General features: G+C 45.8%; 1 protein-coding gene across 1 annotated transcript in view; it reads right to left on the reverse strand.

The window, feature by feature from the left end:
• Nucleotides 1–7197: 7197 nt before the first annotated feature.
• The window catches only part of NCAPG (non-SMC condensin I complex subunit G), a 38353-nt gene continuing 29090 nt past the window's right edge, over nucleotides 7198–16460 (reverse strand). The window contains exons 17-22 of the mRNA XM_039540868.1: nucleotides 15486–15660; nucleotides 14906–15067; nucleotides 10832–10976; nucleotides 9157–9249; nucleotides 8616–8694; nucleotides 7198–7537 (exon numbers count right to left, since the gene is read on the reverse strand). Coding sequence (XP_039396802.1) covers nucleotides 7411–7537; nucleotides 8616–8694; nucleotides 9157–9249; nucleotides 10832–10976; nucleotides 14906–15067; nucleotides 15486–15660 — 781 coding nt within the window. The 3' untranslated portion in view covers nucleotides 7198–7410. The remainder of the gene's footprint in view (nucleotides 7538–8615; nucleotides 8695–9156; nucleotides 9250–10831; nucleotides 10977–14905; nucleotides 15068–15485; nucleotides 15661–16460) is intronic.

Here is a 16460-nt window from a genome sequence, read left to right on the forward strand (position 1 = left end):
CAAGTTGAAGACCCAGGTGTTGCCGGGGCGGCGAACCTGGGGGTATAAACGCCCCAAGCCCTTGAGGAACCTAGAAACTACAGAGTGTGAGAATATGAAGCGGCCACTCCCCCCTGGGAGGAAGGTAGAGATGGCTGCCAAGTGTACCCTTAATGATGAACCGTGCCAGGCGCTGCTGTTTGAAAGATCATAGGTACTTCAAGATGAAATGGATCAGAACCTCTGTGGGGGAAACATTGTGTTTCGTAGCAGCAAGAGAAACCCTTCCAGTTGGCCAGATACGTTAACTGAGTGGAAGGTTTCCTACCACCCAGGAGAATCCTGTAGAACCGAGGCAGAACAACGTAACTCGGATCGGTTTAGGCCCGCAGCAGGCATGCGCGGGAATTGTAGGTCTGGGTGGTGAAGTTTGCCGTAATCCTGCGTTATGAGGGCTGGGCAAAGAGGCAGGGGAATCGGTTGGCTACCGACAGATCTAGCAACATGGTGTACCAGTGTTGCCTGGACCACGGTGGAGCGATCATGATCAGATGCGCTCTGTCCCTGCAGAATTTTAGCAGGACCCTGCGAACCAGTGGGAACGGTGGGAAAGCGTACGGCAGACGGCTCGTCCACGGCATCAGAAAAGCAGCCAAGATCGAGCCCGGGGAGAGGCCTCGGCATGAGCAGAACTTCTCTCTCCTTCTGTTCCCGCGAGAGCGAAGTTCCGGAAACGGAATGGATAACCTCCGGAGGAATCAACCACTTGAGAGACAGGAAGGATCTACTGAGGCGATCCGCCAGAGTGTTCCGGACCCCTAGGAGAAAGGACTGTACCAGGTCCATCGATTGAGCTGTGCAGGAGTCCCGGAGCTGGATAGCTCCCTGCAAAGAGAGGAGGACCGTGCTCCTCCATGCTTGTTTATGCAACGGGTGTCCGTTGTGTTGTCTGTGAACACCGAGACACAACAGCCTTGCAGGTGCTACTGAAGCGCCTGGTACACAAGGCAGACTGCTCTCAACTCCCAGACATTGATGTGCAAGGCCAGCTGTTGAGCCAACCGAAGGTCTTGAGTGGGAAACTAACCCAAGTGAGCACCCCAGCCGAGAGATGGGGTGTTCATCATGAGGGACACTGAGGGGTGAGGTGGATGGAACAGCACCCCTGCACACATCAGGGAGGGCGTCGACCCCCAGTCGAGGGAGCCTAGGACGCTCGGGGGGATCGAGGCGACCATGACCATGCTGTCTCTGGCCGGGTGGTACACTGAGGTGAGTCACCATTAAAGTGTATGGAGGCGAAGCCTGGCATGTTTGGTTACGCACGTGCAGGCAGCCATGTGGCCCAGTAAACCTAGGCAAGTTCAAGCCAAAGTTGTCGGGAAGGTCCATAGACCTTGTACAATGGTTACCATCGCGTGAAATCAAGGCGTAGGTAAGCAGGCTGTGCGATACTGGAGTCCAGGGTGGCCCCAGTTAAGTCTATTCCCTGAGTGGGAATCAGGGTGGATTCTTCTATATGGATCATCAGGCCTAAACGCAGGAATAGGACCTTGTCGACGCCCACATGAGTGGTAACTCGGGCCCTGGTGGTCTCTGGAATGAGCCAATCGTCTAGATACAGAGAACGTGTATCCGACGGTGACAGAGAGGGCGGCGACTGCAGCCAGACACTGTGAATACACATGGGGCTGTATAGAGGCCCACCAGAAGGACCGTAAAACTGGAAATGACGGTTGGCCACAGACCGGAGGTACCATCTGTGTGGAGGATAAATAGCGACGTAAAAATATGCCCCCTTCATATAGAGGGCGGCATGCCAGTCTCCGGGATGCACGGATGGGATGACGGTCCCCATGGATACCATGCGGAACTCCAGGTACATCATAAACTTGTTGAGCTCCCGCAGGTCTAGGATAGGTCTGAGATCTCCCTTCACCTTGGGGATCAGGAATTAGTGGGACTAGAACCCTTTGACCTTTTCGTCCTTGGAACCTCCTTTATAGCTCCAATGGTGAGGTGCATCCGCACCGCTTGCAAGAGGAATTGCTCGTGAGAGGCGACCCAAAGAGGGACGAGGAGGGATAGACTGTTGCCCTATTGGTGGGTAGGAGGACCCTGGTTTTGGCCCCTTTGAGGTCCCGACCAACGCCTACGACTGCCTCAGCGATACCTGCTGGCAAAGCCCTGTCTTTGTCCAGGCGCAGGGTAAGGGCGGTGAGGCTGGGCGGAAAGGTCGGCGGCAAGACATGGGCATGTACATGCCGAGAGGGAGTGCATAGTGACCTCGCTGTCCCTTGGGCATTGCAGCAGAGGGTCAGTTTTGAGAACAGGCCTCTGTCATTGAAGGACAAGTCCTGTATAGTGTGCAGCAGCTGTGAGGGAAGGCTTGATAACTAGAGCCATAAAATGCACCTTGTGGCAACACCCGAGGCCGGAGTCATGGCTGCGGATTCAGCCACATCCAACAAGGCCTGGATGGAAGCTCTCGCCACTTTCATCCCTTTTTCCAGGGCATCAACTCTTGACAGGAGTTCTGAGAAAACGACTCCGTAAATCCTCCCACCGTCGCCCATCGTAACGGCTAAGCAGGGCTTTCCGGTTTGCTATGCAAAGTTCTGGGGCACCTGCCGAGTACATCTTATGGCCCAGGAAGTCCCTTCGGCTAGCCTCCTTGAATTTAGGGGTGGTACCTGTTGGCCATGGCATTGCGTCTCAGTGATGGACTAAGTGACAAGGGAGCAGGGGGAAAGACGTACATGTAGGTGCCCGTCGCCCCTGGAGGATACCATGCACATGCAGTCGACTCCTGAGCCCACGGGCGGGATAGTGGCCACTTGGAGATTCATAGTGAATGCCACCCGTCTCGGGAGGTCCTGATGGGCCCCAAGGCCGAGTAGGGGAGGGCCCAAGGAGTACGCTTCTGCCACCGCCTCAGCTGGGGAGGAGGGAGAGGTAACGCCGGGGACAAGTGGGTCCTGTGTGGGCTCAGGCTCCTGGACGACCTCTTGATCCGGTGGGATGTGGGAGTCCAGTGGCTGAACCAGGGCTTCCTCCGTACCGGTCGGAGGGGGACGGCTAACTATTGCCTCTGGCACCCAGTGCTCTGACGGAACAGAGCGCGATGGGATCACAGGTAGGCCTTTGGCCTGATGGCACGCCCAAGATGTACAGGGTAGCCACTGATGGGGGTCAGGGTCCTAGGCTGGGGCACCTGGAAGAGACTGGTGTGCACATCCGAATGGATGGCCATGGAGGAGCTAAAGTCCTGGGCAGAGTCTCCCTCTGCAGCTGATGGCGCTCGATTCTGTACCGGGAGGGAGCAAGAATGGGACCTGCGACCGGACGGTGCCGGGAGGTCAACCGAGATCTCGAGGCTCGACGCCGGGAGAGGCTATGGGAATCCAGTGCCTGGAGTGGTGCCGGGAGCTGGATCGGCACCGGGTGTACCAGGTCGGCGAACGGGACGCTGATCGGTGCCGCGAGTACGACTGGTACCGAAATGGGGAATGGTGCCAGGGCCATGAGCGGTGCCGGCACCTGGCTTGGCGACGGGACCGAGAACATCTGCGGGACCGCGGTGCTGAACGCTGCCGCTCTGCGGTGCCGACGCAGGGTGGTCTGAGTAAGACAGGCTTGCCAATAGACAATATAACCTGCACCGGTGGCGCCGGGGGTTGAAGCCGCGCAGGGGCTGTCATTGTCATCAACTCCCTCGCTGTGGAAGTGTCTCCGGCGTGGAGGGAATAGTGAGCCCAACCATGGCTCGCACCGGGAAGCGGTCAGGCGCTGGACTCGACGGCTCTTGCATGGCCGGAGTCGACGGTGCCGATATTGTCGGTGCCGCAGCAGGTATCAGAACCGGGCAGACCGACTTACTATAGCGCTCGGCTGCGGAGTGGGCGGCTCTGACGCAGCTGAAGAGTGAGCTCAACCGCGGCTCGTACCGGGGAGCTTGTCGGTTCCTGACTCGACGGCTCTTGCATGGCCAGAGTGGACGGTGCAGATACTGTCGGTGCCGCAGCGGGTATAGGTGCCGGGCAGTGCGACTTAGTAGAGCACTCGGGCTGCGGAGCAGGCGGCTCTGACGCAGCTTAATAACGGGCTCGACCACGGTTCATACCGGGGAGCTTTCCAGCACCAGACTCGACGGCTCTTGCATGGCCGGAGTTAACGGTGCGGATATTGTTGGTGCCACAGCATACATCGGTGCCGGGTGATCCGACTTACCATAGCGCTCGGCAGCGGAGCAGGCGGCTCGGACGCAGCAAGAATCTTGTCAGCCTTCAGGAGAGGGATCCATGCCGAGTGGACGTCGGAGCTAGCGACGGCCGGTGCCGAGAGGCCTTGGTACCGGCGATCCAGTGCCGAGGGAGCGTTCCTTGAAGACTAACCAGCGCTCGGTGCCGAGAGCGGAGGAGCAAGAGCTGCCTCCGTCAGGAGCTGCTTGAGACAAAAGTCCCGCTCCCCTTTTGTTCTCGGATTAAAGGCCTTACAAATGCGGCACTTATCTGTGAGGTGAGATTCCTCGAGGCACTTAGGAGAGGATCTCTTGTTGGCATTGGCTTGTGGCCGGCCGAGTATTATAAAACCCTGTGGACCGGGCATCGTACCCGGCACCGGGTGCGGGGAAGGGGATAAACCCCGAACCCCTGTGAAATAAATACACTAACTATACTACAAACGAATAAGGTTAACTACAACTATATAAATCTGAACTATATACGATACTTAACGAGAGAAACTACGAGTAGCTAGGGAAGTGGAGGTCAGCTAAGCCGCGCTCCACTGTTCCAACGACCGACACGGGCGGTAAGAAGGAACTGAGGAGTGGGTGGGTCGGCTGGTGTATATATCCGGTGCCATGGTGGCGCCACTCGAGGGGGCGCCCAGCCGACCCACTGAGTTGCTAGGGTAAAAGTCTTCCGACGAACGTGCACGCAGCGCGCACACACCTACATGGAATGGATATGAGCAATCACTCGAAGAAGAACAACAAGGCAGCAGCTTGACTCAGCAGGACAAATATTTTAGAACAGAAATACATCTTACTTTACAGCCTGTAGGAGAAAGAGTTTGATTTGTTTGCAAGGCTTTTGTCTCTTTTCTTGATTAGCTTTGAAAATTACTGGAGGAAAGCTAAGCAGAAGAAATACATTTGAGCATTTAGTTTTGAAAGTGGAGGGCTCTGACTACAAGGAGATAGATCGTAAAAATGGATTTTGCCAGGGCAGAGAGCAGACCCCAGGGTGATGTGCTAGCAACCTGCATGGCCTTTTGTACCAATTGCGGCTTATTGGGTTGTGATTTTATTCCTAGATACAAGTTGCAAGAAATCAGGTATACAGCATTTTTCTCCTTTAAACAAATATCTACTCAGCCTGAAACTAGCAATGCTGTTTCAGTTATCACCAGTGTACTATGTCAAAACACTCTCTAGCAGGTATTAAGATACTTCAAAGCAGATAAAAAAGCCACACCCAGCATCTGCCCTTTTTTTTCTAAATGGGACTTTCAGAACTTCAACAGTGTACATTTTTAACCTGGCTGCCAAAGCTTGTTTCTTAACAGTAATCACCTGGGGGTGGTGGGAAGGGAGAAAGTGTCAAATCACATCCCTCTCCTAACAGCCCTATTTTGTCCTTTGCTAAAACCGAAGTTTTACAAATCACCCATGTACTTCCTTACCAACGTTAAGTCCTATACTGCATGGGGAAGCCTGCCAACATCTTCCAGAAAGAACAAACAAGTCCTTGCAAAAAAATTATGGCACAAAAGTAGATGTTCACAAAGTGAACCTTCAGCACACAGAATCTATGAGGAAATCCACCCATTTATCAATTTCTATCCAAATCACAGGTTTCAAAATTCTAAGGAAATGGATAAAATATTGCATCAAAGAAAGGTTTACAAGCTTTCAGACAGTACCAGCAAGGGTAACTAACCCCAAGATCCACAGCCACTTACAGGCAGAAAGATGTCTGGCAACAACTGAAAGACATGCAAAGCTGCAATGGCATCAATTCTACTTTCTTCGTGTTCTGTAAGCAAGTCCCAAAATCCTATATTTAGTGCCTGAAGACGCAGGGAAGGTCTATAACAAGTTGCTTCCTCTTTTCTTCCCCGATGCATTTTCTGAGAAGCAGGGGAAATGTGATTTGGAATAGATAATTTACCTGTTTGTTTGTTTTTTTTAAAAAAAACAAATGGCATCTCTACTAGCCCAGCCCATTCAAAAAAAACTATTAAAATGGGAAGTTGCTCAAAAAGTTGTTAGAACATTTCTCTAATACATAGACATAAGTTCATACACACAACATACAGTAGTTAGTAACTAACCTATGAATTATCTATGCAGCTTTGGAAGCTCTTGTTTGGGCAGCAACAGGAAAAAGCAAGGCCTCCTGGACAATATTTCCTGGCAAAAAGCTGAAGTTGCCCCCAGGTGAATTTGCACAAGGAGCAAGAATTCAGTTCAAAGAAAAAGTAAAGGTAACAAATTTCCAGTTAGATGACCTGAAGAGCTGTAGCTGGAGAAAGGTCTGGGATCTTTTGATCAGATGGCAATGCGGTTGTATATAGTGCTGAAAAGGCTGCCATTAACCTGATTTCAAAGTATATTAATTGGATAGCCTTTTACTCCTTATTAGTTCTTATTTCTACCATACCTTTCTGTGGTTTTGCAGCATCTAACACAATGGTGTCCTCATCCATAATTAAGGCTCCAAGGTAATACATTATTATTTGTATTATTTAGCATTTTGATGCTTGTATGAAACCAATGGTGGGTTTATATAAAAGGATATAAAATATGGTCAAATTTTTGCCTTCATTCCTAGAGTTAAAACTACATATTTACATTTTCAATATTGGGTACACCCCCTCCTGTAGACACAAGTTGCTGCTCAATTATAGACCACGCCTAATATCCCTTCTACACTTTAAAGTGAAACAACTCGGTCAGCTCGGTCCCCCACCTCATACTACAATACAGACAAGCCAATAATGAGAATAAGAACACACACACCATGCCACACACTAGTAATTGTAAATTAACACCAAAAACAACAGCTAGCTTTAAAAATTCAAAAAGGTAATTCTCAATGCTGCTAATAAGACTTAAATCTTCAATTGGGAAGTGCTGTTGTGTTAAGGTGCTTTATCAGGAAGATTAAAAACCACAAATCAAGTTTTAGTAAGACTTTATACTTTTATTACACAAACAGAAAATATGTATCAAACTAAGGAGTGATTGTCAAAATTAACTCTAATTTAAAATATTGTAAAGTTCCTGGGAACTTCATGTTTTTACAACAACTATAGAAAGATTAAAAAACTGGATTGGCAGTAAAACAAAACTTATTTTTGTAAGTCTGTTGCAAAGAGCTGGCTTTCATGAAGGACACTTCTCTCGCTCGCTCTCTCTCACCTTCAATCATCTGCTTCTACATTCAGAAGCTTTGAGAGATTCATTCGAGTTTTCTCAAGTGCTGCTGTTTTTGCTCGTCTTGAAGGTCTTGAACTTGGCAATATAACTGGTTCTGGAACTTCATCACCACTAAACATAAAAAGTTTCAAAATGGCCACAAAAAAGTTGTAAGCAAATTTAAATGTAAATGCACTGCCTTGAAACCACTGAATAATAAACTACATTCTTTACTGTAGACACTGCACTGGATATAGGTTGTAAGTTTATTTCTAAATAGCTATGTATCAATTAGAACATGTGACCACCCCAAAGGGATAAGCAAAAGTTAAAGTGTGTGGAAAGCTGCAAGATTAGCTTTTAGGGGCTATCAACAAAAAACGAATTGTTCAGACAAATTAAAGGGCCTGATCATATTGAAGTTAATGGGTCATGTGCTTGACCATAAGCAGATGTGGGTCCACAGTTAGAGTTAAGATACCACAGATAACAGCATTGCGTAATGGGGTGAAGTGAATGGTGTTCAATTATTTATTGCCAAATGTTTCTAAAGTTTATCAATTTACAAATTAAAAAACTAAACCAATAGTAACAAGATAGTAGCAATTAGTGTAGCAGAGGTAACATTACAAACCCTTCCCTAAATAGCTGTTACACACGAACAAAACTGGAAGATATACTGGAAAAAAATTAATGCAGGTTGGATTTCTTAGCTTTGAGTCTTAGCTATTAAAGAAATTGTTTTATTTCCTTACTATTTCTTAACTAGTACTTCTGAAGGAGACTGAACATTTATGGACAGGTTTTAATTACTTATGTTTTATTACCCTTGTTGAGAAGTCTGGGATTAATTCTACACCTCTACCCCGTTATAACATCACCCGATATAACACGAATTCGGATATAACACGGTAAAGCAGCGCACCGGGGGGGCAGGGCTGCGTGCTTCGGTGGATCAAATCAAGTTCGCTATAACGCGGTTTCACCTATAATGCAGTAAGATTTTTTGGCTCCCGAGGACAGTGTTATATCGAGGTAGAGGCATATATATAGTCAACATGTAGTTTATCTTCTGTGCTTGGAACACCTAATTTTAAAAAGGAAGGTCATATGGATGAAAGGATTTGAATTAAGTTTGCTTGCGAGAAAGAAGGAAGGAAGTTAGAGTGGCAGGAGGGACGTTGTGCATTCATTACACAAGACGGTTTACCTTTCACTGTCAGACGCTACCGTTTTACGATTTCTTCTTGTGTTCACAGACCTAGCCCCTGTGTTTACTTTTCTCTGCCCTAAAACACAAATGAAAGTTACCCATCACCAGAACAATGACAATGTGCCTTTTGTTCAAACAACCTTCAAATCTTAGAACTCCTAGAGACTTTTCACTTCTTCAATACTATTTTCCTAAACAAATTTCCCTCACCATACATGGGTAGTTCCTTACACCAGTGACTCTCAACCTTTCCAGACTACCTTACCTCTTTCATGACACCAGCACTATTGTGTGGTAGTCCAAAAGTAGACTATCTGAACATGACTATTAAGTCAAGGCTGTTATAGTGATAAAAACTGTTTCATAAACTCTGTCAAGAGATCATGTTTTATTTATTTTTTAAAAATCTAAAAGGCTTTAAAGCAAATGATGCTACAACAAAGATATGTTTGCTGCAATTCCTATAGGCCTTACTTTAAATTAAAAAAAATATTTGTAGCTGTTAATGTTAAGCTACAAAACTTAAGTCATCTCATACCTCTAGTAGTTTTGCTTCTTGTAGATTTCTGCTTTGCAGCTGCATAATCTTTATGTTCATTAACAGGACTTTGATCAACTTCTTTATTCTTTTCTGTGTAACAGAACAGCGTATCAGGCCAATCGTAACAGATGTGATCTTTATATACCAATGCTGAAAATAAACTAAACAAACCTCTGCTGTCATTTTTAAACATTTCAGTCATTTTTAAAGTGTGGTTTTCTTTACAGCAGTGTGCTCAAATTTTTCCAGTTGCGCCCCTCCTTACCAGTAATGGAATGTGTCTGCCCCTTCTCCTCCCTCCAATTACTGCACAGCCAAGGCTTCCTTAGCAGTAGATCTTGGGCTAAAGGCGGAGTTGGGGATGGAGACAGAGCATGGCACTCCCTTCCTGCCCTCCCATGGGGGCTTGCCACAGCCCCACACCCTCCTAAATATTCCTCTGCACCCCCCAGGGGGGCACACCCCACAATTTGAGAACCACTGCTTTACAGGATGCAAGAGCACTCTCTGCAAGAAAATATGTACTGAAATGCAGAATCTCCATTCCTCTTTGTGAGAACGTCACACTGGAAAGAACGAACTATTAGCCAGCAGCAGGCAAAGGCTGTTATCCCACAGCTGGAGGAAGGAGGCAGGGGGGAGGAAGGGAGGGTACACAACCTAAACAAAGGAGTCCCTACCAACTCCCCCTACAGTGAATATGCAAAGATGAAAACAGCTGAAATTGTTATATATATTTTGTGACATCTCTGAATTACATTTATTTTAGTCTATCAGCCCCACTGATAGAGCTTAGTACTCTGAAATGATGGCGTTCAGGCCCTGAAGTAAGTCACTAATAAAGCAGCAGAAAGGAAAAACCAACTGAGTGGTCTTCAAGTCAACTTAAGACAGTTGCTTAGCTATTTAGATAGGAAACGGCTCAAGACCAGTTCCTGGAAGGATTTCTAGACTCCTTGTCTGAAGGGTGCTAACAGATCTGGGTTACTGATAGTATAGGAATTGCAAGTGGGCCACCTGCTGCCTAAACGGTACGGAGGGTGGGGAGCTTCTTGCTGCACAACTACTCGTGCAAAGTCTAGCTCCAGATGCATAAGCTAACACTGAGAAGAGACATCACTGCTAACATATCACTCCAATAAAAATTAGTCTGAAAAACATAAGAAATCTCTTTTGAGAAAAACTGCAGATATGAAAAGAACTTGAGTCCAACAAAGCAAGAAAAGGAAAGAAGAACTTGAAAACTAGTGAAAACTTTTAAACTCAGTAGGTTTCCAGGCTAGTTAATAGACACTAGTATTCAAGAGGTAAGTGACTATTCAAATCTGAAGAAAGCCCACCTGGTTAGTAACATTTATTTGGGAACAGACTGTGAAGAGAATCGCTGATGGAGAAGTGTGTGGCAATTCTCACACAAGAGGAATATGGAAAATGAAAGGGAAAACAGCAGAGAAACAGGTAAAAAAGCTAGAAAAAAAATCAATAGGTAAAATAGTCCATTTTCAAAAGGGTAAGAATGTACAATTTACAACTTATATTTTTGTTACTTTAAAACTTTTCATTGTGAAGAGAAAGCCTGTATGCGTCTATGTAAAAAATATATATATACCCCACCCCGCCCGCATTCAAGGACTCATTTATTCTCCTGTTAGCCATACTTTCACTACATTACCTTCCTCATTTGGATTAACATGCTCAGATATTGTGGTGCCAGTTTCCTGTTCTACTTCAGAGCAGTCTTTGTCTATATCATTTCCTTTGCTTAAATTTATCTTGAATTTCTCAATCACTCTTTGACACAACTTATCTTTGACCTTCTGTGGGTAGAAATGTTTCATATTAATATTGCTTAATTCTGCAACAGCTCAGTTTCTACATATCTTCTAATACAGGATTATCCACAAAATTCTGGCATTTCTGTATCTGAGAATCATGCACCCCTCAGTATAGCAAATTCAACTAGCACCATATTTTGTATGGAGATATAACGCTCTCTAAGTTATGGATACTAACACACAAGGTCAATTATTTAGGAAACAACAGGGTGGATCAGTTTAAAAACCACAGTGGTTACATAGCAATTTAGATCAAGAATAAAAAGACTATATTAGGTCACCAGCATTAATCCTTTGTTCATTTTAGAATTAGTGGCCAAAATAAAAGGAAGGCTATTGATCAATAATCTGAATTCTTCAAGATGAGTCCCTGCACATTCATACTAATGGGAGGTGTATCAGCAGTGCAGCAAGCTATTGCAACCTTTGAAAGCAATGCCTGTTGGGGCACCTGGGTGGCTCTGAACATTTCAGAGGAGGCCATGTAAGGGCCTGGACCTTCTTGAATCCCATCATAGCTCTGTGATCATACGAGAGCTCCAACCTAAAATCCCCAATTTATTTGGTAAAAACTACAATGTACAAGGCACTAAGAGTATAAATCAAGTATCAGAGGGGTAGCCGTGTTAGTCTGGATCTGTAAAAGCAACAAATAGTCCTGTGGCACCTTATAGACTAACAGACGTTTTGGAGCATGAGCTTTCGGGGGTGAGTACCCACTTCATCGGATGCATAAATGTTTACTGCTGTTAAGACCTAGTAAAGGTTTCAGGTCTACATATAATCTCTGTTGGAAGGAAATGAGGCAGTTGGGCATCCTAGCCCCTTTTATACCCTCACCTTTGGAACATTAAGAGCAGTAGGGATAGGAAGAAGTGCAAGCATCACAATGGGCAGGGCTTCCAGAAGGTTCCATCAATTTGCTGTACTGTGGTGTAAGCCGGGGGCCAACTCACCAACCAGTGTGTCAAATAAAGCTGCCAATAGCAATAGAATGGCTGTCCCTTTCTTCCACGATGGGTTTATTTTTCAAAATTCAAACAGTCCAACTCAAAGCAAAACAGATAAACCAGGTTCTGATGCCTGGCCCTTCCTAAAGCCTCTTCCTCAAAAGGCTTCTGCCACAGCCCACAGTAGATATCTCCAGCCAGATCTTCCACCTAGTTGGTGCAGAGAGCCCTTCCCACCATTCCCTGATCATGGACTTCTGGAAAAGACTTCCTGCTTGCTCGCCTTTTATCTGAGGACAAGGTGACCTACTATCACCTAAGCCCTAGTCTCAAACCCCCTACCTGGAAGGCAGCTAGTTAGCAACAGGTGGGACTAAGCCCACATCCCTTAAAAGGGCCATCCCACCCCATGACACACAGGTAATAGTGTAATACCACAATAGTCCTAAAGCCACTCAAAGAAGGCAAATTAGTTCTCATTACTGGGAGGTTAATCTGAGGGGGAAAGGAGTCCAGGAGAGCTGGCTGTATTTTAAAGAAGCCTTATTGAGGGCACAGGAAGAAGCCATCCCGATGTGCGGAAAGAATAGCAAATGTGGCAGACGACCAGCTTGGCTTCACAGAGAAACCTTCAGTGAGCTTAAACACAAAAAGGAAGCTTATAAGAAGCGGAAACTTGGACAGATGACTAGGGAGGAGTATAAAAATACTGTTCGTGCATGCAAGGGTGTAATCAGGAAGGCCAATGCACAATTGGAGTTGCAGCTAGCAAGGGATGTGAAGAGTAACAAGAAGGCTTTCTACAGGTATGTTAGCAACAAGAAGGTCAGGGAAAGTGTGGGACCCTTACTGAATGGGGGAGGCAACCTAGTGCAGATCTGGAAAAAGCTGAAATACTCAATGCTTTTTCTGCCTTGGTCTTCACAGACAAGATTAGCTGCCAGACTGCTGCACTGGGCAGTACAGTATAAGGAGGAGATTAGCAGCCCTCAGTGGTGAAACAACAGGTTAAGGACTATTTTGAAAAGATGGACATGCACAAGTCCATGGGGCCAGATCTAATGCATCCAAGGATGCTGAGGGAGTTGGCTGATGTGATTACAGAGCCATCTTTGAAAACTCGTGGCGATCAGGGGGAGGTCCTGGACGATTGGAAAAAGGCAGATACAGTGCTCATCTTTAAAAAAGGGAAGGATAATCTGGGGAACTACAGACCTCTCAGCCTCACCTCAGCCCCTGGAAAAAACATGGAGCAGGTCCTCAAGGAATCCATTTTGCAGCACTTGGAGGAGAAGGTGGTGATCAGGAACAGTCAACATGGAGTCACCAAGGGCAAGTCACGCCTGACCAACCTGATTGCCTTCTATGATGAGATAACAGGCTCTGTGGATATGGGGAAAGCGGTGGAGGTGATATATCTTGACTTTAGCAAAGCTTTTGATACGGTTTCCCACAGTATTCTTGCCAGCAAGTAAAAAAAGTATGGATTGGACGAATGGACTATAAGGTGGATAGAAAGTTGACTAGATCGTCAGGCTCAACAGGTAGTGATCAATGTCTCGATGTCTAGATGGCAGCCGGTATCAAGCGGAGTTCCCCAGGGGTCTGTCCTGGGGCCGGTTTTGTTCAACATCTTCATTAATGATCTGGATGATGGAATGGATTGCACCCTCAGCAAGTTCGCAGATAACACTAAGCTGGGGGGAGAGGCAGATACACTGGAGCATAGGGATAAGGGCCAGAGTGAGCTAGACAAACTGGATGATTGGACTAAAAGAAATCTGATGAGGTTCAACAAGGACAAGTGCAGAGTCCTGCACTTAGGATGGAAGAATCCTATGCTCTGCTACAGGCTGGAGACTGACTGGCTAAGCGGCAGTTCTGCAGAAAAGGACCTGGGGATTACAGTGGACGAACAGCTGGATATGAGTCAACAATGTGCCCTTGTTGCCAAGAAGGCTAACGGCATATTGGGCTGCATTAGTAGGAGCACTGCCAGCAGATCGAGGGACGTGATTATTGCTCTCTAGTGAGCACTGGTGAGGCCACATTTGGAGTATTGCGTCCAGTTTTGCCCCTCCCCCCCACAATAGAAAGGATGTGGACAAATTGGAGAGAGCCTAGCGGAGGGCAACAAAAATGATTAGGGGGCTGTGGCACATGATTTATGAAGAGAGGCTGAGGGAACTGGGCTTATTTACTCTGCAGAAGAGAAGAGTGAGGGGGGATTTGATAGCAGCCTTCAACCACCTGAAGGGATGGTTCCAGAGAGGATGGAGCTAGGCTGTTCTCAGTGGTGGCAGATGACAGAACAAGGAGCAATGGTCTCAAGCTGCAGTGCGGGAGGTCTAGGTTGGACATTAGGAAAACCTATTTCACTCGGAGGGTGGTGAAGCACTGGAATGGGTTACTAGGGAGGTGGTGAAATCTCCGTCTTTAGAAGTTTTTAAGGCCTGGCCTGACAAAGCCCTGGCTGGGATGATTTATTTGGGGTTGGCCCAGTTTTGAGCAGGGTTGGACTAGATGACTTCCTGAGATCTCTTCCAACCCTAATCTTCTATGATTCTATTCTATAGTCCAAGTTGTAAAGGACTATCTTCAATTTTATTTACATGTGATAAAACAAGCTGCAGCACATCTATCATGGACCTTACTGTGAAGACATGAAAAACATGGCATGTTGCTTCAACTTATTGCACTGGTTGAAATGGTTCATTGTATTTTAACAACATAGTTCATAGTGATCTCAGCCCACAAATTAACTCATTTTTTATTAGATTTGTTTAAAATATAAATATCCTGATTAAAACAAAAATTCCATCCTGATTAGTATTAAGTTTACACAGATTCTTTGTTAAATAACTAAAAAATAAACCATGGAATACTACTGGGATACTAAATTTTTAGCTATTAAAAAGGTACCAAGAGCAATGTAACACAATTTATTTGTATACTACCTACCTCAAGGATCTCGTCAAGTAGAACCAGAAGATCTTTTGTGAAATATTTGCTAAGTTCTAATGAACTCAAGGCTTTCGCATAAATACGAACATCTGGTGCAGTTGGGTCTATCAAGATCTCATTGCAGATTTTCACGGCTAAGCTATCATGCACTGTTAAATCCTGGAAAAATTGTAAGAATATTCTGAAAGTTGGTTGAAAGTTATTTACATGAGAAGACCATGTAATGTGCCTAATGTAAGTATCCAATCAGCTATGTTAAATGGCAAAAAGTTAAGTTTCTCAAAAAGCAGCATTTTAAGCATGTGTGCCAATTTATGTATGCACGTGCACACACACACACACAGAGGAGGGAGCAAACAATAAGTGATGGCAAATTAAGTTAGGTGGTGTTGCTTTAACCACATGAGAAAACAGCAAGCTAGAGACAGGTCACTTGGGATGATCTCTCTCCTTCCCTCTTATGCAGAAGCCTCAAAGGGAGAAATCTTCACAGAGTGATAGCAGTGGCTGGGTTGTTGGGATGCAATCTCTAGCCACAAACATCAAAGTAGCACCCCATCAACCACAATCTACATACTTGGTAATCCTGGGACTTTTTGGCCTGAGGATTCAATCCACTTGGTCTTGTCAGGTCCAGTAACAGTTCAGAAACATTAGCAATATCTACTTCAGCCAAAGGTGAAGATGCAGGAGCATTAAACAGTGTTCGCAGAGTTGGAAGAAAGGCTTCCTCAAAACATTCTTGATTAGTCCTGTTTTAAAAGAGGCAAATGCTAGTAACACAATATGAAAATGTGATCAGAAGTTCATCACAGCTGCAGGTCAGAACTAGCACAGTTTTGTGGGGCCTCAGTAGACCCAAACCTTCCAATCCCATCCTAAGGATTGAGGCCCACCATGGACCAGGGGTCCTGTCTGTTTGCTGGATCAGGAAGAAGGCCCTGAGCCAGTTTAAAACCAGGTTATTTATCCAACAATCCTTTCTCTATCTGTTGGTCTCTGAAGAATCCAGTTTGCAACTCTCCAGAGTGCGGGGGCAGAGGAGGGTGGCTTCAAAGGGATGATAACCAAGGAAGTACATTAGCATCCCCCTCCTATTAGAGAAGGTACATTCAATGCCACAATAGCACATACACAATTGCATTTTTAATAGTGGTGACTCTGGAACAAAGAATGACCATGACTTGGTGGGATATACCGTAAGACTAATGTTCAAAGATAAAGATTTCAGACTCCTCTTGCCAATATAACTGCAACCAGAGAATGTGTCTCAATAAAACCAGATAACCTGCTCACGTGTAGAAGAACTAATCACAGAGGTCAGAGCCCATTATTCCAGATTGGGGGACACTGAAGACATATATCCTAGTTTCACTTTGATACTGGACTCAACAGAAGTGAAAAATTATCCTCTCAATAAAGTGACTTATTCCTGCTCTTGACAGAGTAGTGATAGCAAATTAAGGGTTTTTCCCCCACCACAATTTCCCTCTCCCCATCCCCAATTCATTCAACTGTCCTTTTAGTAGCAATCTGTAGTCCAACAGAAACT

The sequence above is a fragment of the Mauremys reevesii genome, linkage group 5 (assembly GCF_016161935.1).
Source record: "Mauremys reevesii isolate NIE-2019 linkage group 5, ASM1616193v1, whole genome shotgun sequence".
Lineage (NCBI taxonomy): Eukaryota > Metazoa > Chordata > Testudines > Geoemydidae > Mauremys > Mauremys reevesii.